This window comes from Dromaius novaehollandiae, chromosome 2 (assembly GCF_036370855.1).
Source record: "Dromaius novaehollandiae isolate bDroNov1 chromosome 2, bDroNov1.hap1, whole genome shotgun sequence".
NCBI classification, from domain to species: domain Eukaryota; kingdom Metazoa; phylum Chordata; class Aves; order Casuariiformes; family Dromaiidae; genus Dromaius; species Dromaius novaehollandiae.
Window position 1 is genome coordinate 109,787,628 of NC_088099.1, and position 25,680 is coordinate 109,813,307.

The 25,680-nt window shown below is 36.3% G+C and overlaps 1 protein-coding gene across 1 annotated transcript in view; it reads right to left on the reverse strand.

Annotated features, from left to right (window-relative positions):
• Nucleotides 1-25,680, reverse strand: part of DOK6 (docking protein 6) — a 259,512-nt gene that overhangs the window by 57,617 nt on the left and 176,215 nt on the right. The window contains exon 6 of the mRNA XM_026108709.2: nt 18,904-19,042. Coding sequence (XP_025964494.1) covers nt 18,904-19,042 — 139 coding nt within the window. The remainder of the gene's footprint in view (nt 1-18,903; nt 19,043-25,680) is intronic.

A 25,680-nucleotide genomic window follows, 5' to 3' on the forward strand; every position in this document is an offset into this window, starting at 1 on the left:
GCCATTTTCACATCTGCAGACTCATGCTATTCTATAATAACACCTGCTCCCCCACCCCCCCATTTTGGAGAAAGTACACACCAAAAAATCTACAATTATTTCATTTTTGAGTATTAAGACACACTGATGTGTGGCAGTTCTGATTTCAGATCCTATTCAGAACCTATTATAATTACTTCAGATGTTGCTTTCTTGAGAATTGTCATCAAAATGACTCCCTCACTACAGTTAATCTCTTCTCTGCTCATTTATTGCCAAATATAACATTTCATTTCTCATTGGTGCAGACCACCAATCAAAACTATTCAATACGATGTAAAGAGCTTGCTGAAAGATTTCCTCCATTAAGAAAAGTTCAAAAGCCTTATCACAGGAATTATATTTTGGAAGAGTCTTGACAACTTAAAGTTTATAACATTAGAAAGGTCCCTTTATTATGGAGAACAAGGCAATGCAAAACATTCCAAGAATTATTCTGTGGGTTATTTTATTATGCTAGTATAACAAGACTTTGTAGGGTAAGAAAAATACATAATATCAATTAATTTCAATACACAGATGATTCCCTCATAATTTATTCACACAAAAGCTAAATTCTAGTCTTGAAGCTATGGGCAAAGCTCTTTATTGGTACACACTCTGAACAAATTAATTCCAGTAAGGAGAACCACTTTGGCTATGGTTCATTGTCTCAAAGCTAGAGGCTTTAAAAGACTCAAAAGATTCATTTGTACTATAAATTAAGGTAAGAAGCACTGTGGTAAAAAATCACACTGGGAGTATTTGCAGTACTGTATTTCCTCAGGTTATATGAGAACATATGAGAACAACCTCTGATACCAGCTTTTGGGCAAGAAGTATCACCTCACATATGCTAAATACCACAGGACCAGATACTATATACTATACTACATAAACATTACAATTGAAGACCCTATAATCTTATGTAGTATATAACTGATGTAGTATATAACTGATGGCCACATTCATTTCTCCATGAAGTTAATCTTATTAGTTGCTAGATTCTCATTAACTAAGATTTTGCTTTTTATCTTTTTTATCAATATTAAAAGAACACATTGGTCAAATGCAAGTGATAATCAGTACAAGTGATAATCAATGACAGAACCAACTGCTGTTTGCAAAGAAAAAAATTGCTGAAAAAATTGCTGGATTTTTCCAGCAGATTTTATTGCAGAAAACTGGAAAATAAACTGGCAGAGACCTATTTTTTTCAGAGAACATCTTATGTGCCAGACAGTGGGTGTTTCAAAGAAAAACTTGAAACCAATGTGTGAAGAAAACAACCCTATAAACATAGACAAAATCATTTATACACACATTGGTAAACAGCGTTTTGCCATATAGATTATTACAGCTTAATGTGCAGAGATCTACTGTTCCAGGATCTATTTTCCACAAGTGTAAATGAACTTCTGTTAGTTAACAATGTTAAAAAAAAAATTTGAAAATCAGAGAAGATGACCCAGAACTATTTACTTTTTAAATAATTAGTCACCCAGGTTTGAGGCTCCTACTGTTCGAGACCAGTGGAAGAGATCATGCTGGATAAGTTTAAAGACTTTATCCTCGATACTCTTCTTACCTTTGTATTCTTACTTTGCCTCAGAAAAAGCAAATAATTTGTGCTCAATCTTTTTCTGAATCAGCTAACTCAAACAGAGAACATCTCCCTAAGAAAACCAAGTAAATAACCTTTCATTTTCTTCCTTTTCCTAAACATCTAGACCTTCAATTTTCTCCACTTATTTTTTCCTGCCCTTAATTTAACTTAAATATATCAATTTAAAAGCTATCTTTAAAAATGATTTCACTTATCTCCTCAACCTTATTTACTAGTTACAAAATTAAATCTATGCTTCTTAACATGGGTACCTTCTTATATAAGTTGCCATTGAGTACTGTATTCTGCTGCTGCTTGCAACACCAGCATTCTCCTCAGGAGCTGGCAAAACAGGCGCAGATGCATTAGCATCAACTTTTCAGAAGCAACTTGTAATAACAGAGGTATTAGGATAAGATGTCTTTCGCATGGTGAACGCTTCTTTTCTTTCCTGGTTATCCAAAATCTTAGTCATACAAAGCCTTTCCATTGCCAGTGACACCTTTATAATTCTTAAAGGAGTATTTGGTTAAATAGAAATGAAAAAAAAATCTATAAATGTCTCGCTGTAAGTTGTTCCTGATATTTTTCATTATTGTTCTTTCATGAAACAAGACTTAAATGCTAAATTTACTTTTAATTCCCGTAGGCCAACTCCACTGACTTAAATAGATTTGTTACTCTGATTTCAATAAGGAATACAATTCCAAGAATGGAACCTGCTAAATTTATTAGGGCTCTGAGCTTTGATCTGTTTAGCAAAATATTCTCTCATTTTCTTTTTGCATTAAAAAAGTCAAAAGACTGAAGGTGACAGAAAAAATGCTTGGCTTGGGGAGAAGAACTGAGTAATATACAGTTCATTCAATTTTTTAGCCTGCAATAAAGTGAAGTTGCTTTTTACAGATACATTTTGGAAATAGGTTATTTTGTATAAAAAAAGACTAGTTAATTTCCCTTTCTCATTAGAGTTTTTAAGCAAATAGCAAGAGAACTGGGTCACAGAAGATTAATAAGAATTAAAGTCTAGTGCAGAAGTAGGAATAAAATCTCCTTCACTATTTAGATTCTTTGTCTTTATAACTCTAAAGAAGGCTCTATTGTGTGTTATGTTTTGAAGAGGAAGAAGGGGTCAAGAAATATATTTCACTTATCAAATGTCCATAAGCTGAGAGTAGAAAAGCACTGATTCATTTCACTCAATTTTATTTCTCACAAAGAGAAATGACTAGCGTTTAAGGATTTTAAGGATCACACAGTCTAAACGGTAGCATCAGCTAAGCCTAAGTTATAGCACAAGTAAGAGGAAAGATGTAAAACATATTTAAAAAATGAAGCTTTAAATAATGACCAAGAAAGAAGTATCATCATTACCTTTTCTTGCAAAAGCAGACACTATTGACTCATGTTCAGCTGGTGATCTACTAGGCACGCAGATCTATTCTACAAAACACAGTTCCCATCCAGTACTCTGAAGCAGATTATCCTTTGTAAAGCATAGAGCTTTGCCTGTTTCTATTGAATTTTATTTTTCTGTTCCAAACAATTTATCCAGCTGGTCATTCTGAATTCTAAGTCTCTTCAGTGACACACTTCCATACTGTTTTATCCATGTTAAGATCTGCAGGTTTAATAATAAGATTGTGCCTTCATCCAGGATTTCTGGTTTAATAATAAGATTGTGCCTTCATCCAGGATTTCTCTAAAAATACTTAACAGAATTGGATGCAGGATATATTCCTATGAATGTTCAATCAGTACAGTCTTCTCTCTGGTGATGTATTATTAATAATTACTTGACTGTTATGATTTTTTCATAACCTTTTATTTATGATAACTTAGGTTGCTTATGAAATAATCACATATCATTTGGACTGAGTTCATTACTTAAAGATGTTGACTAACAATATAAACACAAATAGCTATCGGCATACTTTTCTTTTACTATAACTTGCTTTACATTTCTTTTTACATTTTTAACCAGTGTGCTATTCCTGACAGAATGTACAATAATGGCAAAGGATCACAAATATATGCATCTTTTCTGAAAAGACTTATACAGAAGCTAGCTGTGAAAGTCATTTCAGTGATTTCAACCTTTATAATAACATTTCTAGCATCCAGGTTTTCAGGAGCTATTCTAACCTCATTATGACATTTTAGGGAGTTTCTTAATCAATTATGGAGGGAAAAAAACCTCAAATAATAATACTGCTATGCAATGCCAGGGTGGATGATGATTATTCTTTGGCTGTGGAATAATATTATGTATGAATAATAAAGTGATTGACTTTTTTTTCTGATCTCCTTGGCCATGCTATAGAGAGAGAATTGGGACATTTTGCTCCTTCTCTGGCAGAAGCATGTGGGTTTTGTTTTGTTTTGTTTTGTTTTGTTTTGTTTTTTGCTTTCCCCTGAAAGTTCATAATAGATCACTTTTTTTGTCTGACAGAATGGATTAATGTTGAGAAAAGTAGCTGCATTTTATGGTGCATTGGGATTATATTATTTGAATATCAGTAAGGTGTGTGTCTTCACCTGTATTCTGTTATGAAATTCTGGTTTTGTTTCTTTGTTTCATGAAAGAAGTTTCCCATCCATGGGAATGATACTAATTACAGTGATGGCAGAAGGTCAGGTTCTTACATTTTTACAGGGTTTGAGCTATTTTATTATTCATAGGACATATTTGAAATACTAGGACATATTTGAAATACTTTATCCTTTCCTCATTGCATAAAACTATTTGCTAGCAATACAGGAGTTGGTACTGGCATGGGCACAGCTGAGACTATTTCAAGGCCTGACTTTCTGGTAGCTCTTAGTGGGAAAAAACACAACTAAAAAGGTGGGCGTCTCTATCACAGTGGAGAAATTGCTAGTAGGTTGAGATAATTTGTTCAATAAATGTATACAGTAGAGAATCCAGTAGTGCACAGACATTATTTGCAGATATTGATTGTCCTTCCTGCTACCATGAAATGGCAGCTTTTATCAAAATGAAGAGAGATATTGGAGATGAAGGAAAACAAAGATTTTTGCAGACGGACGTCTGCTGACCTGCAAATATATACAGTTTCAGGATAAGACTGAGTAGAACGATAAAATAATTTCTTTAAGCACCATCATCCAGGGCAAAGTCTCCAGGTTTTTAAAATAAAAATGGATTGGATTTTGAAAGTGCTCAGTACTGATGCAGTTGTTTAAAGGTATAGCTATTTCTAGATGGGAAATGGAGAGAATAAGAGCAAAAATCCACCCAAGAATAAAAAACAAAATCCAGAACAACACCCCCTCCCTACTTTTTTCTTCAAGTAAAAATTGAAATGAATCATAGTCCTAGAGCAGTTCATCATATTGTCTCATGAATACTTAAAGGGAAAGGGGATGGCATATAAAATACTGATGTGGATGATTTTAAACTGTGTTGGGTTAGATTAACCTTCAAAGATATGCTCTAGAGGTCATTTATCTCAAGCAGTTCATCACTGAAATACTCATTTATTCTTTTGTCTCATTTTAGAAACAAGTACTGAATTATCTGCATCAGTCCCATTATAAATGTTTGTTACAGGGTGATATAAAATACAAGTCAATGATGGAAGGGCTGGGAGAAGAGGAGTTTTGGTTTTCATTGAATTAAGGCATTAATAATAGACCAGTTAAGTGCAGGAGATAATATCTGGTTTGCCAAAGTGACATTTGCATCTCCAAAATGAAAGAGCAGTTTTTAAACTGAAAAGGGAGAGTGTCACATCTATCTTCTGAATAATGTAGAGATAAATCAGTTGGGGTGGGAAAGAATGAACTGAAATGCAATAGCTGGAGAAGACCAAGAAAGAGACTGTCCACAAAGGCTGCCATTTTTCACCAGGAATAAGTTCTTTTGGGGGAATTCAACCTGAGATTTATGGTATTCACAAGGCGTGTTAAGTCAAAGTCAAAAATAGTGAGGCTTGCCATCAGTGTTAACTTAAGAGTCTTCTGCTTCTTACTGTCCTTGCTCTTCTGGGTATCCCTCTCTCTGACAAAGGTATTCATGTCTGACCTCAGTCTGATTGGTCCTGGAGAATATTTCAAAGTAAGCGAGTTGTTTCACAGTATTGCTTGCCCAAAGTTATGGCAGATCTTAAAAAGAAGGATTTGGGACACCCAAAGTGCCAAGTCCTCAATATCTTCCTTGAGAGTACTGAAAGAACAGCCCTTCTGCCTGCACAGAAACTGCCTTGGCCAGTTTTAGAGCTGGTAAGGTAAGATTCATAGCATGAAAAAATGTCTCTTGGTGAAGAACAGTTTCCAAAAAATCTCTCTAGTATGTGACAAGAAAGGTGAAATAATGATGAACTCAGAATGTCCCTGTTCAGGCAAAGCTTATCTGAGTATTGTGAAAAGATCATTGGAGTCCGGGTCTGAAAATCTGGAATTCTAAGGCTCATATACATGTTCTGGTAACAAAATACTAGAACCTGAATTAAGAGCATTCACTCTTGCTTTCCAATAAAGCAAATATCTCAGACCTCACAAACTCGCTAATGAAGTTTTTCTTTTGTAGTCTAAACCAGATCAGTAGTCTCCAATAATACATCTTCGTGGAAGTCACTTTTCTTTTTGTTACTTCATTTTACTACATAGAAACTGCTGGTACCAATTATCTTTAATAAAATGACAGGAAGAAAATTTTCTAAATATTTGCAAAAACAATAATCAGTAACATTTTATAAATTTTCCTCATTAAGCTTATCAGTGCATGACTCCAGTATTCAATAGCATACAGTCTTGCTGACCTCAGCTTTCTGATATCAGAAGTTGGTTTTGCATGTCATACAAAGACATTTGAATTAAAAAGAAAAAAATGACAGACCCAGAATACCTAAAAATTACCATCATAGCAAAGCCCTCTTATATGACTCATTGATATCTTCCAAAAGGATATATTTCCTTCCTTTTAACTAGTTATTTTTAATGATTACAAGTATCTCTTGAATTATTCATATCAAGGATATACACTGCATGTGAATGACCATGAATAGAAATTATTCAGTTTTAATTTTGAAAAATGCAATATTTTTATATATTTTGTGCCTAAACAAACATGCTTGTTTGTGAATATGAATGCACAAATAAATACTTTAGTTTCATTATTTCCTTTACAATATACTTCAATAACTCCATTACCTTGAGTGTTTTTTCATAGATTTCAAATCAGCTGAGAAGGTGGTATTTAACAATAATGGACTAATCCTTTTCAGTGTGTGTGCCCACATATCATGATCACATATAGTTGCATACAGACAGAGAATTCTTGACATTACTCAGTCTTTAAATTGTAATAAATTATAATAGTCATTCAAAAGCAATACACACACTTCTAAATAAATATACATAAAGTATGTCTGGAAATTTTTTTTTTTGTCCTGAAACAACTTAAGATAAGAGAAAAAGATCTCCAAATCACAGCCTAAACTTCTGTACATAAAAGAAGCCAGTGAAACAGCTTTTTTTCTATAATGGCACAGGTTTACTAATACAACATAAACAGCTGCAAATTAGGAAACCAAATTGCAAAGTGGGAAACAGATACATGTTTCTAAATAGCCGTTTCTTTCAGCTTAAATGCATCAGCCCAATAAATCCTACAACTGTCAACTTCTATTTAATTTCATTTTCTGATAATAACTCAGCCTTTTCATTTTCCCCTGGCGAAAGTTGCCTGCTGCAGGAGCGGCTGCAGTTGCCTGACCACGGGCCCCGTAATTCCCTCCTTTGGCAGTCCTGCGCTGCCGTTGGAGGCACAGCTCCTTGCCTCCGTGCTGGTAAGTTCAGGCTGCACGAAACAAAGGAAACAGAATTATGCTGGTTGCCATGGAAATCCGCAACTCTATCAGGCTTTTGCCTCACGTAATACAAAATATATGTAAAGGTGATCACTGGGCAATATGTGGGGAATATTACAGAAATGGCATCATAAAAACAACAAAATCTCTCAGCCAGTAGCAATTGCAACTTTTACCACTGCACCCTACGATGAATTATTAAGAATAATGAAGAAAGCACAAGGTCTTTTTTTAATAAACAAGAACCCATACTGATTTGTCAATGGATTTTGAATCGTAAACACCGTACTGCATTCAACAACCCAGCCAACTATACCTTCATACGAATCTTGCCTGGTAGCTACTTTTACAGAAATAGATGCTGACAGAATGAATACCTGATGGGACCAACATCTGTTATCCTGAGGCAGTCATAAGGAACGGAGTAGTGTATGCTTCTATCTGCGGTGCATGCAAAGACTTCATTTAAGCCCTTGCTGCTGAATACTGCGGAGCTGAAATATTGCTGAATAACTTATTCCTGAAGTTTAGATGGATCAGTTCTCCAGTGCTGCTTAACATGTTCATCAACAGCCTGGACAGAGGGGCAGAATCCACCCTTAGCAAATGACACCAGACCAGAGGGAGCAGTCAAAAACCCAGGTTGGTTGCGGCTTCCCTTCAGAGGGACCTCAGCCAGGCAGAGGAATGAGCCAATAGTAACATCATGATGTTCAGCAATGACAAACCTTGATGCTGCTCCTGGACCAGGGCAACTCAGTGCATGAATACAGGCTGGGGACCAAGAACAAGCTCTGCTGGAAGGACCTACGGGTCCTGCTGATAACATGAATAAGCAGTGTACATGTGCAGTAACAGAGGTCAACCACATACTGGAGCATAGCTAGCAGGTCCAGCGAAGATATTCTCCTCTATTTGGCATTCTGGAATCACATCTGGAAGCTCAGCTGTGTTCAGAGGACATTCAGGTTTGGGCCTCCAGTGCAAGAGAAATGTCAGCAAACTGGAGAAGGCGCAGCAGAGAGCCACTACAGAGAATCTGACTTCTGAGCCTGGATAAAGGGAGCTAGGTTTGTTTAGCCTGAGAAAGGAAGGCGAAGAGACATCTAACTGTGCCCTTCTCTCTCTCTCTCTCTCTCTCTCTCCTTAAAGATATATTTTAGGAAAGACAGAGCCAGAGATGTGTTATCAGAGATGCACAGTGAAAGAGCAAGTGGCAACAGTCACAAGCTGCAGCACAGGAGATTCCAGATAGAAATGTGGAAAAATTCTTCACAATGACAGTGGTCAAGCACTGGAACAGGTGCCCAGAGTCCAGATCCTTGGAGATTTTCAAAACTTGACTGGATAAGACCCCGAGCAACTTGATCTAGTTTTTGACGCTATCCCTTTTTCAGACAGAAGTTTAGAGTAGGTGACCAGCAGAGGTCTCTTTCAATTCAATTTTTTCTGATACAGTAATCAATAGGATGGAAAAACAAACAGCTAGTGAGATGTGCTGTGCCAGTGTCTTAATCTGACATTATTTTGCTTGCTATAGTAGCTGCACATCTTTATATGATATAGGTACTATAGTAAGTGAAATAATGTGAAATCAGCAGCTTAGACACTGATCTGCGTGTTCTACTTTCTTACGTTCTTCCTGAACCAGATTCTTGGGCAGTGCAGAACAGCTGATAAATATAAGCTGTTAGCATGGCTGGAATCAAATATGAGTTATCAGTAATGTAAGGACAGCAACCCAAGGTTGAGCAAGAAAGGAACATAAACAATCCCTATCTGGACAGGCTTTGATTAATACATATCAAAAGACAGCTTGTACTAGGAAAAGCGTCCATATTTCAAGCGTGTTTTTTTAGCATACTAAATATCAGCAGTCTTCAGTCTAAACATAATCAGAAAGATCGTTGTGTTAAAAAACCTGCCGTCTTCCGAAAAAAAGGAAAAGAAGCAGGGGGAAAAAAAAAGAAAAATGACAATAAAGGGTGGGCTTCAACTATTTTCTGTGCTACGAACAGATACTTGATGAGCCAAAGCACATAAAGCACAGAAGGGATTTACAAGGCAACTTTAGGACTATTATGAGAATTTTTGATCTCTTTGCAGATTATTACTTTTTATAAATCTTCTGTTCTCTGAATAGTACTGTGCCCTTCTGTAAATCATTGATAAAGAAGTTCCATATTAACCAGAGACAAAGCCTTAAAAATTCCCTCGTGCTTTATAAAGAACTGCTGAACAGAGTTGATTGAACAGAGGAAGGTCTTGTTTGACAAAAGACACAGAATGATACTATTGTTTAGAAGACTAAGGAAATCCATGTGAAAAAATAACTTTTCCAAAGGTTAATTCTTCTGTGAATAAGTAATTGACTATGATTCAGGATTTGTTTTGTTGTTGTTTTGTTGTTGTGCTATTCCCAGCAGTACAGCTGATTGCTCTATGACCTTGGGCAATTCATACCCAGCTGAATTTGGCCTTAATCTTTCTGTGCCTCATTTTACTCATTAGTATAATTACTATAATAATACCTGCCTCATAAGAGCATTGGGTGGCTTCATCAGCTATTATTTTTACTAATAATAACAGGAGATCTACAGGCTACTTTAGTTTATTTTACAAGAAACAGTTTTCTCAAAATAACAGATATGAGATTAATAATAAAGTAAGCCAGATGGAGGACTGGCTCAAAAATTATTTTTCTAGTAATACTTCAGCATAACCTGCTTCTCTGCAAGACAGTGTAATGATATAAATCTACAAGCATAGTTATACAAGCAAGTCCTTTTAGATGTACAGAATGCCAAAGAAAACTTCCTTTCCATAATAAATGCTTTTCAGAGTTTACCTAAGGGGAGGGCTGGGAGTAGCCAAATAGGGTTCAGTCAGGCATGCAACAACTATTGTGTAACTACAGCAACCCTTCCTAATTTATCAATCATATCACTCATATCTTTTAGCAAATAAGGCTGCTAATCAAATAATCAATTTTGTTCAGGGAAAGTTCTTTGGCTCTTCACTTTCTTGCATTTTCTAGAACCAAATATGAATTTCAGCTTGACAGTGTCTTTCCAGCTACTTTGATAGCTCTATAAACATGAAATATTTTGCAAAGTATAAAAGCAAAGAATTTTACAAATGTGCTTATGCCACCAACCTACAAATCCCCTTATTTTTAAAAAAATCAACTTGTAAAGTTGAAAGTAAGGATAGCTGACTCCTAAGAAATACCCAAACGGCTCATTAAAAAGTTCCTAGAACTGGAAATAGGAGCCCATATGGATTTTTAAAGAGCCAAAGTGCTAAATTCTCAGGAGGGTTTGCATCTTCAGATATCTGCTAAAAGTAAAAATTTGTGCCTTCTTGCTTTTACACAAAAAAACAATCTCTAGTTAGTTAAATCAAAGTGTTCACCATACATCATACCTGCACGCAAACACAAAAATGACATGGACATAATAGGGAAAACAGTGCTCATATGATCCATGCATGCAGGTGTAGGAAGGATTCATAGGAGCAAATTCCTGGCTGACAAGAAATTGTAATGTTTCAGTTATGAGATACCTCTGTGAATCTTTTATTACTAGTAGATTTTGGTTCAGCTCCTACTTTATACAAGGAAGATGGCAATTTAAGTGTCTCACCTCTTTGGTCATAATAGCCAAAAAGCTAGAAGAGCAGTGCTACATTATATAAAAAATACCAGAATTTTTTAAGAAGCAAAGAACAATTTTGAGGGTAGGATACACACCCCAGTGGTGAGGTACCTGGGTTTTAGTCCTAAATTATTCTCTTTTTTTTTTCAACACAGGACAGTAGCAGCAGGAGAGATTTAGAGACTCTTCACATTCAAGATTGCCCAGTCCAGTGGTTAGGGATAAGGGACAGTTCAAAATTGTGGCAGGCAAAGTATGTGGATTTGTCCCATTATGTTCTGAGAGAAACCACTAATGACTACTACCATTTCAAAAATATTTTTCCAGCCAAAACCCTTGTGTAAACTCTAGTCAGTAGTTTTGAAATGGTAAACTTCCATGTAAAACATATCCCCACTACCAGTACCTCTGTTACACTTATGTACAAGGCCTTGCTGGCTCTGCTCTCTTGGCTCCCCACTCACCTTACCTACGCACCTCACAAGCCTGTATGGTGTTTGCAGCGTCTCTGACATGACAAATTGTGCTGTTCTCCCACCTGCTCTACCACTGCATACAAAAACCTGCACCACCGCTTTGTTATCATAGTAAAGACATTCCTGACACTGCTGCTTCATTCAAACACTCAGAAAACTTCTAAAAACAACCACCACCTGCAGCTTCTGCTGGTGAACTAGGGCTTTGCACCTCATTTTCCTCCTGCCCATAAGGTACTGGGTAGGAGACGGTAGACTCCTGCAGCTGATAGAGGAAGAGAGGAGAAAAATGTGATGACTGGGTAGGAGAGAAATAAGCAGGTGACCATGGTGAGGGACTGTAGAAGTTAGAAGAATTTCATGAGCAGGATGAGGTATCTTCCTTTATGAAGCCAATGATACCTGCTGCATAGTTTATAGCAGTATTTCAATGCCAGTTACTGGATATGAGTGCCATTCCCTCAAAAAAATGCCAGTGAAGTAAATCTACTTTCAAGGAAATATTTTGTTTCAAATAAGAGAAAAAAATGAAACAGCTACAGTCTGAGGAAGTACTGAGTTAGCAGTTACTGAAACCCAGTCTGTATGTTCACAAATCCTCTACTTTCTTCTGAAGCAGGGAATGTTGGAAATAGACTACACAACTCTAGCATTTACATTTATCCAAGTATGCACAGCTTTCTGACCCTGAGGACTAACAAAGTGCAATGTAAAATTGGCAACTGGCACAATTCTCAGAAAATTCACACTGAAAAATAAGAATCAGGAAAAATGACATTATGCGTTCAATGAATTAAGAACACTGTGGGAAAATAATTATATTTATAGGAACAGGGGATACAAAACTCAGACCTAAAAGTATATAGAGTCTGACTTAAGGCAAAAGAAAAAATGCAGCATTTTTGGTTTTGTTGTTTTTGTTGTTAATCTTGGCAATATGCACAGTGACCAAGATCTGCCAGTGGGCAGAATATTCACCGATCATGCAATAGGACACTCTAGTTTTTTATTACTGCTTTCTACTGCAAAGAAGAGAAAGCTTTACTTCTGCAGAAGTCCTCTTCTGCCAAAAGTACTGAAAATCTATTTCCATTTTAACTTGTAACTGTCAAAGACCCCTAGAAACAGTAACAAAAATAAACTTCACAATACGTGTGAGAACCAAGTAAGCAATTCACAAACTATGTACCATAATAAAGCAACCAGCTTGTTATAGGATTATAAATTAAGATGCAATAGCAGCTTCTAAACAAACATTATATAACAACATCATACGGTAGTTTCAGGAGGGAAATATAGAAAAGTATCGAGCTAAGTGAATAACTACATGAGTAACTGACCTGAGGCTATACCTTAACTTACATAAAGTGCAAGAGTTCATGAATGATTAAATATATCAGGACCTCAATACATCAGCTTATCCAGAATTCGGAGTCACAGTAAAACGTACTAAGAAACCAATGAGTCGTAACATGGAAATCTGACACCATGTTCTATAGAAGAATTCTGGCATTTTTGCCTCCATGTACTGACTTGACGCAACTGCACTCCAGTAGTTTATCATAGTCATCATCTCTTTATCATATTAAGTAAAATACAATGCTGAAATGGAGCCCCGAAGATGTATATTTTTTAAATAAATATTTCATATAATCATTGGGTCTGCAGCATCCACTAGCGTTTCCCAATATTTCCCACCCTTCACAACTTAATAACAATAGGTGATAGGCATGTCATTACGCAAAGGCATAAATATAACTATAAATCAGACGAGAACCTTTGCTTTGGCTTTGGCTTTTTATTGAAACTATCATTTTAAATTGAAAATTTAGAATCTTTTAGATATGTTTATTGATGTTGGATTCTGTAGCATTTTGATGAGTGTTTAGATTGCGATTGCATTTAAAATATGTGAAGAAATTCATAGTAAAGACTTGTTTACAGAATCAAATTGAATTAAAAGTTGACTGTGGAACTAATGCTGTTATTTTCTCCAGCTTCCTTTTTTTTTAATTCTAAGACAATTTACATTGTTATTTTTCATTCCATTAACAGTCTTCTTATTAATACCATGCCTGACAACCCTATAATTTATATTTATCCTCAAACTAGACCTATGCTGCTGTACTCTAAACTTGTTTCAGATGAGATATAGAAAGATGAAATGACTTGCTGAAGACTACCAAAAAAAAAAAAAAAATGTTGGTCACATGGAAAATGAATACTTATTTCCAGAATCCCAGGCTTATTTCTTAATCACCCTGCTCTCCAAACTCTCTTTAAGTCCAGTTACATTGCCTGGCATTTGTCTTCTTTGGCACATTTGTTATTCCCCTCCTGATAACAATTTTTTTAATATCCAAACTCATTGATATTAGCTTATTTAAATGACAGAAATCTATCATGATGATTCATTCACTTATACTAATCTGAATATTAGAGACAAGACACATAAGTAACAAGAATGGAAGAGAAATATACAGACGCGGTGTTTTATAAAGGTTTTTATCTTCTGGTAGATGTTAAAACTATCACAATCTAAAATGACATTATTCTTGCAGCCTTGCTGTCCTTAGCAAGGCAAGTGCCACAGAACATTTCCCATGATAATAAGTTATGAAAACTTGTACCATTTTCATTTCTTCACGCATTTATACTCCAGGCTTACTGACGTTTGATTAACATCGTCTGGCTAACATCGACTTTAGCATATCTTATTTAGAATTAGTTTTACACGTTGTAAATTTTTATTCTTTTGAGATTACATAATAGGGTTTTACTGGCGGTTCTTGAAAGAAGTAATTTATAAGGTTACAAAGGTACCAATACACTTCCTTGGTGACCGTCCCTCACACCTGTAGTCATAATGTGAGTAATCTGCATTCTTAACCCCCATTCTGTACACTCAAACTTAATGGGTATGGTAGTTATATTAGGAGTATTTTCAGTGGAGGCTAAGTGGCAGAAGATTAAAGCTGGCATAAGTGAGGAAAATCAGGCCTTAAATTCCAATGCCATGTAACTATAGGCACATTTTTATTGTGATGTAGAGATTAGACAGACAAGTGCCGTTGCGAGTAACTGCGTTCATATGAGTGGAAATGATCTAAACTGAAATCCTTTAAAAAGATCAAGAGAACCAACATCTTCTGTTGATTGCGAGAAGGAGGATACTCAACAATCAGAGAGTGAATTATTCTTTTTTCCTCCTCCCCTTGGGATGGGCAACTGAGAAGATCTGGCAAGTTCCACCATAAACCGGCTCAGCTTGGTAACCCTGCAGATCCCTATTCCCTCTAGCCATTTTTTTTTCCGTCAAATTAGCAAGCTGAATTGACTTGCTAAGTCAAATTAGCATCTGAGCTAACTGAAGAGAAGTGGCAGGAGCTTGCAGCCTACATGGGGGACAGGGGAGGGATAGGAGGGCTGGCTGCTAGGCACTCAGATGTGGATGCCCAGCGCTAGACTGCAGTTAGTGGGGACACTTCCTATTCCTGAGGCTGTCGCTTTTCTTTCAATTCCAGGACTGCTAATTGAACCAGATTTCTAAATGCCTTTTTTTTCTTTTTCAAAAAAGGGGCAAGAGAAGAGATATGTAAGAATACAAACTATTCAGATGATAAAACGAGAGCCGTTCTAAGATAACACACCAGCACAAGATAAAATCCCATAAATAGATAGCAAATCATTATTCTTTTTAATTAAATTGTTGTGTTGATACTGTAAAAACACTAAAAAACATTCAGAAATCAACCCCTCCCCACAGAAAAGCCCCCACAACGCCAAACCAAAGCCATCATGTGCATTACTGGTCTGCTAAAAAAATGGAATATCAAAAAAAAGTTAATACACAAATAATGCTTTCCCTAAAAAATTTTCAATGTACAGTATTAGCACTGGCCCAAACTTGTTTCCTGTCCCAAACAAAATGAGCATAAAACATTTCCACTCTGTGAATGTAACATTTCAAACTCAATCTAAGAAGAGCACCAGAACTAAATTACGACCGTGTCTCCACTCGGTCTTGATTGTCTTGCAATTGAGTAAAATCCAGCCTGTTTTGATCACAGTAAAACCACTAACCAACTAGAAACCCAGCCTATGCCAGGGACCATTGATCCCATATTTCAAGTCCTTCTTCCAGTGTTATAATTTGAAAGGGATAGTGATATCTTCCAGTGATATAATTTGAAAGGCAGAAGACAAAGTCATGCATTGTGCTACCTACTTAAACTGACAGGGTTGTCTTTCTCATGATGACAGTGAAGAAGACTTGGTACTCTATGAGTCACCACAGAACAGTTTTCCTTCCTCTCCACGCTGTTTGGAAGGTAATACAAACAATTCATTTCCTTCTCATGTCTTGGCCTTATTAACACTGTTACGCAGCAGTTACGTGGCTTCAGCAACAGGTTCCTTAGCGTAAAAATGAATTTATTGCTTAATATTCTGAAGCAGGATTCTTGTATGCAGAGATCTCCATAAACAGGGCAAATCTGGCCTGAGGCTGCTTGCAATACCTTTATCTAAAAAGTTTCTTGCAGCAATAATTAATTTTGCTTTTCTTCTTTTGACAGAATTTGGTGGGGTTTTCTTATATTTTTGGTTTTGGAGAATAAGGCAACCCACTTTGTATAGTCATTATGAAAACTAACTATAATCTATACATTTCATCAAGGTTGCTTCAGTAAAAAATGCATTTTGGTTTCCTTTATAAAGTCTATTCACTCTTTATAATACCAGATTACCAGCTACTATAATCTGGAAAAATTTAAACAAAACTTTAGAGTATTAATCACTAAAAATGTGCTAACATTTTAAGGAAGGAGCACACAAAAATTCAAGGATCCTTTCTAATATTTAGCTTCTTGAAATTCGAAGGAAGGAGTAAAGATGGAGCTACCCTTACATTTCTTCTCTTTTCCAGATTTGTTTAGTAATGGATATACCATTAAGCTTCCTTTACTTTTTTGTTTAATTTCTTTCATTTTCACCTTTATCAAAAAAAGAATTGAATATAATTCTTAATATTACACATGACTTGTTCATTACAGAAAAGGTCAGGAAAAAGCAAAAATAGAAAGCCCACATATGGGGCTATAAAGACAAAGGATCAAAGGTCAAACTTTAGGAAGACTTAGAAGACATCTGCAGCTTCAAGTTCCTTGATTTAAAGCTATATTGTATTGTGCTTGTATTTCAATGTCAGATCTTGGGGGAAAAATATACACAGGCACTTGGTGAAACTGTAGGAATTAGATATTGCAGATGCAATTATAGTTGAAAAAAGGAAAATTAACACCTACTTGGTCTATCTTCAGTTTTTACTTTTACTTTTATTTTTTATTTTTTATTTGTTTACTTTACTTTTATTTGTTTCTAAAACAAATACAACTCAAATGCTACAATCAAAGAGGTAGATGACCTGTTAAACGTTCAGTACCTCATCAGTCAGGGGTAGCAGAACTTCCAAAAACAAAATCCACATCAGATCACCATTTGAAATATAAAAGAAACAGATTTTTATGCTTCCTTTACACAGCCCACAGCATCTATGCAGCCTACAGCAGATCACAAGCCTGTATCGATCCCCTTAGGCAGATCACAATACAGCCTCATCCAAAGATGCAAGTACTTTGTACACTGGGCGGATGATGACTCATTTTTATTTCTCAGTCTGTTCTGAGAGTGTGATATTATGTACCATATGGCCACAGCCTTCATAAATGAGGTTTCAAGGAACTCATCCAATGGCAGAATGGAAACAACTTTGCTAAGTAGCAAAGCTGCTAATCAATAGCTGGAAGACCTGAAAGATAAGTTGCATGAAAGGAAAATCTTACATAATCCCGGACTCAGGTACAAGCACTTATTACAGCAGCATAAAAAATGCTCTAATTCCTATTCCTGGTGTGGGCACTTTAAAAGCAAACATATTTATAATGATGCTTTCTTCTGTTTTCTGACTATTATTCAATCACTTTCTGCCCAGCAGAATTAAGTAATTTTTTACCAAGACTTTTACTACTTCAGATGCTTTAAAATTTCCTCTATTTTCTGTCTTGGTTTGGACTTTTCAACAATGGTTCCTATGTCCCTAATCTCATTTTAATTTTGATTGTGAACTCTCCTCTTCCTACTTTTTCTGCGCAAAGTTTGTGTATCTCCAGTTTCCTACACATGCTCATACTTTAAGTCTAGTTTTGTTGAAAAACTCATCCATCTCTTTTCACAAACCACCGGAAAAGCCACATTTTATGCCTTCTCATCTCTCAGCTCTTACTCAGAGACTTAATAAATCTGAAGGGAGCATTCAATATGACGAACTTTTGTCACGGAAAGATATGTCTTTTCAAGCTTCCTCTACAATAAATGGAGAAAAATAGGCTTCTCTGGAGAGTAATTATGAGCAGGAGTTGAACACTGGGGTTTTGAAATGGCCTCTGCAGCAGCCTTTCTTCCTTAGGAGTGTAACAAGGTATTTTGACAGTGATGGAGTGTGTGGGCAGAGGATCATGTAAGTTATGTTTGTGCGACTGTGGACACATGCGTGGGGGCTGAGGGAAGGAAGGAAGAGGCAGTAACTGGAAACAGTGTTAAAGATATGTGAAGAATTGTGGTCATTTGAGAGGAAAGATGGTAGACCTGGTTCCCTGGCCTTCCCCTACCTTTCCTCACTGGCGGATATAAAGGTAGATTCAAACCACATTTGAAAGTTAGATTTCAGAATGGTCCTTTAAGGTTGTCCCTACTCCTAAGCATACAGAGATGCCATTCAAAATCACTTTTCTTTCCTTTTTGTCTTAAAAAATGCACTTTTTGGTAGTCTCCAGGAGTGCTTAAAGATAACTTGTGGAAACCACAAGTCCTGACCTTGAAAGTAAAAAAAAACTTTACAAATTCACTTTGCATTGTTACCTATTACAGTGTAGGGTAAATAATTTCTTTCCTGTGCTAAAAAAACAGAAGGTGTCTGTTGATACCTAGGCTTTTTTTGTCCCACGTGTGAAACCATGAGAAGAAGTTAACATTCAGTCATCGATAGCCAGCTCACAGCTGGCTTCAGCTAAAAGCCTAATCTTGGAGTTATGGAGCCACAACTTTCAGGAAGGTAACAGTGGATCTAGTAGTTAACAATGTCTGCTACTCCAGAAAGACATGAACAACGCATCATTATATAGCACACTCCAAAAAACCCTCACCATGAAAATACACAAATCATTAAGATTCTTTTGTTGTTCTTTTTTTGTCACTTCTTTTGTTCTTGATTCTCAATTTTTATAAGTCGAAAGATTTTGGTGAATGGACCTTACCCGTGCTTTCTGCTCCATCTCCATCATTAACCTTTCATGTTGCTCTGCTATTGCCAGTGTTGCAGAATGGACTTTCTGATATATCATCTCTCCTTCTCTTGTCTGAAAGGTGAACAGCCCTTCTCCTGTGTCACACATCCTGAGATGAGATTTAAGCAGAACGGAAGGCAAAAAATTAGTACTCTTTCATTTTTATCCAACTATTATAAGAAGTGCATACTTTGCAGTAAAAATGGCAACTTTTAAACTCTGGAATTCTGAACATCTGCAAAATTATTTTTACCAGTGAGGAGAGACATATTCCAAGAGATGTGTGCAGAACTTGATGAACATAACCTTTAGATTCAGTTTTAATCATCCTCTGAACAGTAAGAGAGAAGTTCTATCATAAAATAAAAACCTGGGTAATACAGTCAGCTATTTACAGCACAGTTTCAAGTGTCTGCACTGGTAAGTAGAAGCTGAATTTAATTCTCTTTACCAGTTGATGCCAAAAGTACCTAGCACATCATGACATTGAAAAGCTGAGATTTTAACAGAGCAATTTAAAAATGCTGTTGTGATGATCACTACAAAGAAGATATATTGAAATACAGCATTAAGAGTGTTAAAATATAACTCTGTCTTCTTAGGAGTACATTTATGTGAGGCAACATAAGCTATCCTGATAATTTCAAAAGCCATTCAGCCTGAGTATATTCGGCATTAGTGACAGCATTTCTGTTGTATAAGAAGATTAAATAATGAAAAATATTACATAAATAAAATGTGTTTTCTTCCCTTTAGAGAGTAAATGCTGTGTTATCCTTATCTGTGGTATTCCTGTGGCATTATTCTGAGAAACAAAAGAGAAGAGTAGTACGTGGTAAATGTGATGAGCCAGAGGACTGGTAAATATAGTAAGAGTAAACATCAGTGTTAGATTATTGAGTAACTCAAGGGTATATACTGTGCAAGCTGACATATTCAGATTAGTGGATTATAATAAAATTTTATTCTTACTGTCTTGCATGGGTCCTGTTAAAGACAAACTCATGCATAAATAGCATTTGCTTCAGTAATTACAGTAATTGCTTCAGCGGTCACATATTATGTGTCTCTGATTTCTGTATTCAGAAATAAATCTTTATGAATTTTAGAGTTGGAATTATTTGGTTTAATTTTTTAATTTCATCTGATACTTCTTGTAAAGATTTTCAGAGTTATCTGGGATAGAAGTATGATGTTTTGAGTCACTGATGCACAACATCCTTCGACAATGGGAAGATTTCCATCTGCCTTAAAAGACCAGATTGCTTTAATGTATCAGTTGCTTACGTTACTTTTAAGGACATCTAATTTTTCAGAAAGTGCTGTCTATCCCAATGCCTTCAATAGGCCCTGAAAATCTGAGGTATACAAAATTACTAATCATTTTAGAAGGATGTGCCCCTAATACCCTAACATTCTAACAAATTTCTAAAAAATAAAAGTCTTAAGAGTTTGTCTCCCATATTCTGGATGATTGTCTATAAATTTAGTTTTACAAAATATTTTCCAGTCAAATTAAGGCACACATGTATATTATTTTCATTAAACAATCATTACATACTTCTGCTATATAACACACACACACACACACACACACACTCTGTTATATTATAGCTGGTTGAAAATAGAATTTGTGATCAGAGTGATTTTTGTCCAAATTAGAATAAAGCTTGCTACATAATTTTATTTCAAAACCCAGCATTGTATTATTAGTAACATCACTTTAATTCATAACTTTATTTATAAACAGGGCTATTGTGCTGTATAAGAGACTGTTGAGAGTTCGTCAATTTCTTGTGATTTCAAGGCAGACCTGTGAAAATAAAATCTTATTAACTCCTATAAAAACTTTGCCCATACACTGGAAGAGTACACAGTTTCAGCGAGCTCCCTCTAAAAGCATATGCATATGTGTGTTTGGGGAGAACGAAAAGCATTGGAGGCAGAAACAGATAAAGCAGAAGTGCTTCTTAGGGAAGGAAAATGCATGGTGAAGATACTTAGTAATGATCAATAGAGACATTGAGCAGAAAGTCATTGTTTTAAGAATAGACCAGATTTCCGATATTATACACACCTACACTTCTGAAACAAAAATGTCTTCCTCCATCCCGGGATGTAAAGAAAATACAATTCACTTTGGAGACAGCTATTATTTCATCAGCATTAATGTGATGTGCCAATTAAAACACACACACAAAAAAAGTTTTGTATTAAATTCCAATGGAGATCAAGATGCCTGCTGTAAACATTTAAAATATTTTATATCCTTAGCCACAATCTTCCAAAGAGCTTCTGGTAGAAATAAAATGTCTCGAGAGTTTTGAGACATTATAGCAACAGTCTTTCAGGTCCCTCAGGGCATCATATAGCTGGTACTCTGCTTTTGTGTAAAGAGATCTTAATAAAATTCAAACAGCGTGAAATGGAAAGTCTGGAAAAAATAACGAAGTTTCAGAAACTGAAGCAAAATATGATCTCTTTGTTGGTTCCAGAGGATGAAAAAATCCTACAGGGATAAAAACAAGGAAGTAGGCAACAGAGTGTGATGAAGATCCAGCAGTTAAGCAGCTTATTTTAACGAAGCAAAACCTAATCACCACCAGTGCTGACACGTTCAGGTTCTGTATCGTTTCTGTGAACCACAAATGGAAACGATCCTGTCAGCGGCCATGCCACCACGGCAGCTCTCCCATGGCCGAAGACGGCCCCGTGGAGGAGGCCGTGCTCTCCCACGGGAAGGGGCGAGCACGGCCCCCTCCCTTAGCGGGCCGTGTTACACCAGCGGTGGGAAACCACTGATGGCAGCCTCCCAGCACATCTGTTGTGTGCTTCCCTGGCTAACCAGGTACAATATGCACTCAGCTGCCCAAAAATTGCAGGAGGAAGAAAATCATAGGCCTCATCTTTTCAAGTGCTGAATACCCCTAACTTCCTTTTAAGTTTGACAGGACTTAAGGGCCCCAGGAATGAAACAATCAGTGCCTGGCAAGTCTGAACGCTATAAAAGCAAAAGTTGTTCGAATAAAACTTCCTTTCTTCCGTCTAAACCTGCTATTTGGAATTAATCTCTTGAGGCGGTGAATCCATTTGATATAGCAAAGTTCTCCTGTTCAACTTGTCATGTATGATACAGAAAGGCATTCACTTCCCTTGCAAAATCTTTAATTATTTTACTCAGAAAAATGAGTAGACCTTAGTTACGAGACCAAGAACAGAGGCATATTTCAGGGTTAGTTCCGGTCTTTCTAGAACAGGAAAATGCAAACTGACTTAGAGAAGCCTCAAAGCGCTGGGGCAAAACTCCTGAATGTGATGAAGATAGGGACAGGGAAAGGGCAAGTGTGCTCTCCTACGCTCAAGAATTTTGCTGAAAAGACCAAAAAACTTTACTTATCTGTCCAACAGGAATGGGCTAGCAGATGAGCTGAAGCGTAGTTCTTGACTTGGTCTATTTACATTCGAAACATAGACAGCAGAACAAAGATATTATTTCCTCTATAACCTCCATATTGTATTATTTCCTCTATATACCAGATAAATGTCCATCTAGAACTGCAGTTTCAAGTTTAGCCTTGCCAATATGTTGCTTTAGAATGAGTGAAAGTGAAGGAACTATGGGTAAATTCAAATTTCTCTTTGTTCAAAGCTGAACATGACACACAGTTGTTTAGCTGCATCCTTTTTTGGTTACTTTCCATTATATTTTAAAATAAATAACCATGGCTGCTTGCAACCTGTGTTCAAAATCCTTAAAAAGTTCTTTGTTTTCCTGCAGTCTTTTAAAATGAAAAATGGCCTTTTCCATAACATAGACCCAAACTTGTCAAAATTATTGCTTTTTACTCTTCTGCGAAATACCCTGCTGCATTTTTTTACTTAATAAAAGAATTGATAACCATTTTTTTCCTAGAATCATTTTAGAGTGAAGATAGAAAAAAGATGTGGACCTCTTTTTTTTCCCTAATACTGCCACAGGTTTGCGTTGCAGCCCTACCTGTTCAGTTTGACCTTCACTGTCAAAAGATTTCACTGATTTTGTATGCTTTAATTTTTTGATGGGAGACTTAACAGTCTATGTATGCTTGAAATATGCTGATGTTAGGTTCTCTATTTCTGTGTTTCCAGCTTTAAAGTAGGTATATCATTAACCTATGTCTTAGGATATTTAAGGATTCAATGCATTAAAATGCATGAAGTGCTTTAACCGAAATAGAAAAGTGCATTTTTTCTCCCATATTATTACAGAATGACATAACTGGGCAGATAACGAAACAAATAGATAAATAATGGCTGGAAATCATCACAAAATTTTTACTTCTTAAAATACTACTGCAGCATTTCACCACCATCATTGCTGGCAGATCTGGTTCAAGACCTAGTGGAAGGAATGGGGGGAAGGTAAGAGCTAAGACTGCGGCACAGGGAAAACTGCACTGATAGATCAACTGTGAAGGTTCTTGCTTTTACTCAAAGGTAGGGCTCCTTTTCAGGTCAAGGAGACTTTCCAATCAGTATTGCCAGATTTTTTTCAATATTTCCCAAATCCACACAGTGATTTCCCAGTGCCTCTGCTCACTATAACAATCTCACTCTTTTAGGGCAGACTCAATAAGATATATTAATCCCATAAAATTCACTCCAAAAGGAAATAGACACAATAGACACATTCTATTCACTTCTTCAAAAATTGAAACCAAAACAAAATATTAAATACTTTAATCTCAGGATTCCTTTATATATCACTATCAGATACAGCATTCAGATGGTGGCGACCCTGCAGCTGAGTCAAACTCAGTTCCTTCGTCTGCATTTTTCCAAACATAATTAAATTAGCTTTATTCCAACTCCAGATTGGAAGTGCTTCTGTGTGCTACAGAAATATCCCTAAATCTACCTGCATATTAAGGCAAAATAGACCTGCCTTAATCCACCCATCTCTTTGCTCCCTCTGCTCTCCAACGAATGACCAAGGAGCTCCCTTTTTTTCTATGGACTTCTGGCCATATCCATAAGACACAAGTCCCAGGAATCATTACGGAAGCCTCCATATTATTAAGACCTACCCAAAGAATAAAAATAACTGCTCCGTTAACACATGCCAGACAGCATTGAAGGAAGTTCCAGGCTAAATCAACTTACATTACTATTAAAAACAAACCTTTTATTTCATACCTACAAACATCGTATCTGCAAACTAAATACCAAATGAGCTGTTTGGAAAATGCCAATGACAAAATAACTCATGCATGGACTTGACTACCATTTAAAAATGGTACTTTTTTTCCAAAGAGAGGTTAATGCTCTCATGTCATGGTTGAAATATTTTAAAAGATTAATAGAGTAATATTCAGCAGGTGGATGTATGAGGGTATGACAGGACAAGAGTTTGATATCTCAGTCTAATATTTCATTTAATTATTTTTGTTAAGGGTAAAATGCATTTTTAGAGAATCATAAAGGTCGTCTGAAAACTGAGATGCTCAGAAACACTACTTGCTGTAAGTCTTCATTTTAAAATAAAGGATAAATCACGACTGTAACTAGAAAGATTTTAGCTCCTCATACATCAAAATCTAAATTTTTGATGGACTCAGATGATTTCTTTTTACCCACAAATAGTTTAGCACTAAAGAAATTATGGCTAATTTGTAAATTCATTAATCAGCAGTATATAAAACTATATACTCAAACCTAAATAAAGGTAAACATTCTGAAATAGGCACTGAACAAACTGAACTGGCCAGCTAGGAATCATTAAGAAAGTGTAAAACATTAGAGTCATTAATGCTGGAGTCACCCCTTCCCAAAGAAATATGATTAACTGCCACCGTTGAGCACCGATTCCATCAGGTGAATCAGCTCCGAAGGACACCCATATCACTACTGAACTCTCTGGTGCAATGCGGGGGACCGCTGCCCCAAGTCATCTGCCACCAGGTTTAATACTAATAACAGATGCTGTCTTCTCAAAATTTATCCTCTCTTTTCTTGTACAGTAAGTCAACACTGTTTTTAAAGATACAGTGGAAACAACAGATTTTCTATTTAAAGATAGTAGTAAATAACTATTACCCTAGTTTGGCAGTTCTAGTTCTCTAAAGAGACATGGGCTTTAAATTTTTTAAGAATAGATTGGGATTCAGTATTGTCCAGTTACCAGAGTGGTAAAAGTTAGCAATAGCTCATCAGATTTACTTGCTGTTGCACAGTTTGCAAGTGCTCTGTTCCAGGCTCTCCTGCTACAACATAAAACACCACAGGACTACACTGGTGGAGATCCTAGCACAATGGTATTTACAGATCCGAAGCTTTTCACATACAACCCTTCTAACACCTTATTGCTCAGTTAAATGACTCCTTTTCCAAGTTACTGGTTTAACTTGAGTATCCTAAGACGCTCTGAGCAGGAGCATCTGTTTCTTTTCACATTTTTCCTTAACTTCACAGTCCAGATGTAAAGTCTAGAGTGCCTTATCAATGAAGGCTTACCGAAATTATTTCTTTTAAAAAGTGAAGCTCTTTCCTCAGGCACTTCAAGGCCTAGAAGTGAAGTAAGCTTGTGCTTATTTCCTGTATTCTGAAGAAGCTGATCAAATGCCAGATGTGGAACCAGACCTGGTACTGTCACAAGAAGCATGGTCAAGAAAAGATGGCCTTTCCTTGCAGACTTGAAGCTGTGGATGTTGGCCAGAAGAGAACTCAATGGTATGCAATGTTTAGCTCTGTACTGAAACACTTATTTCT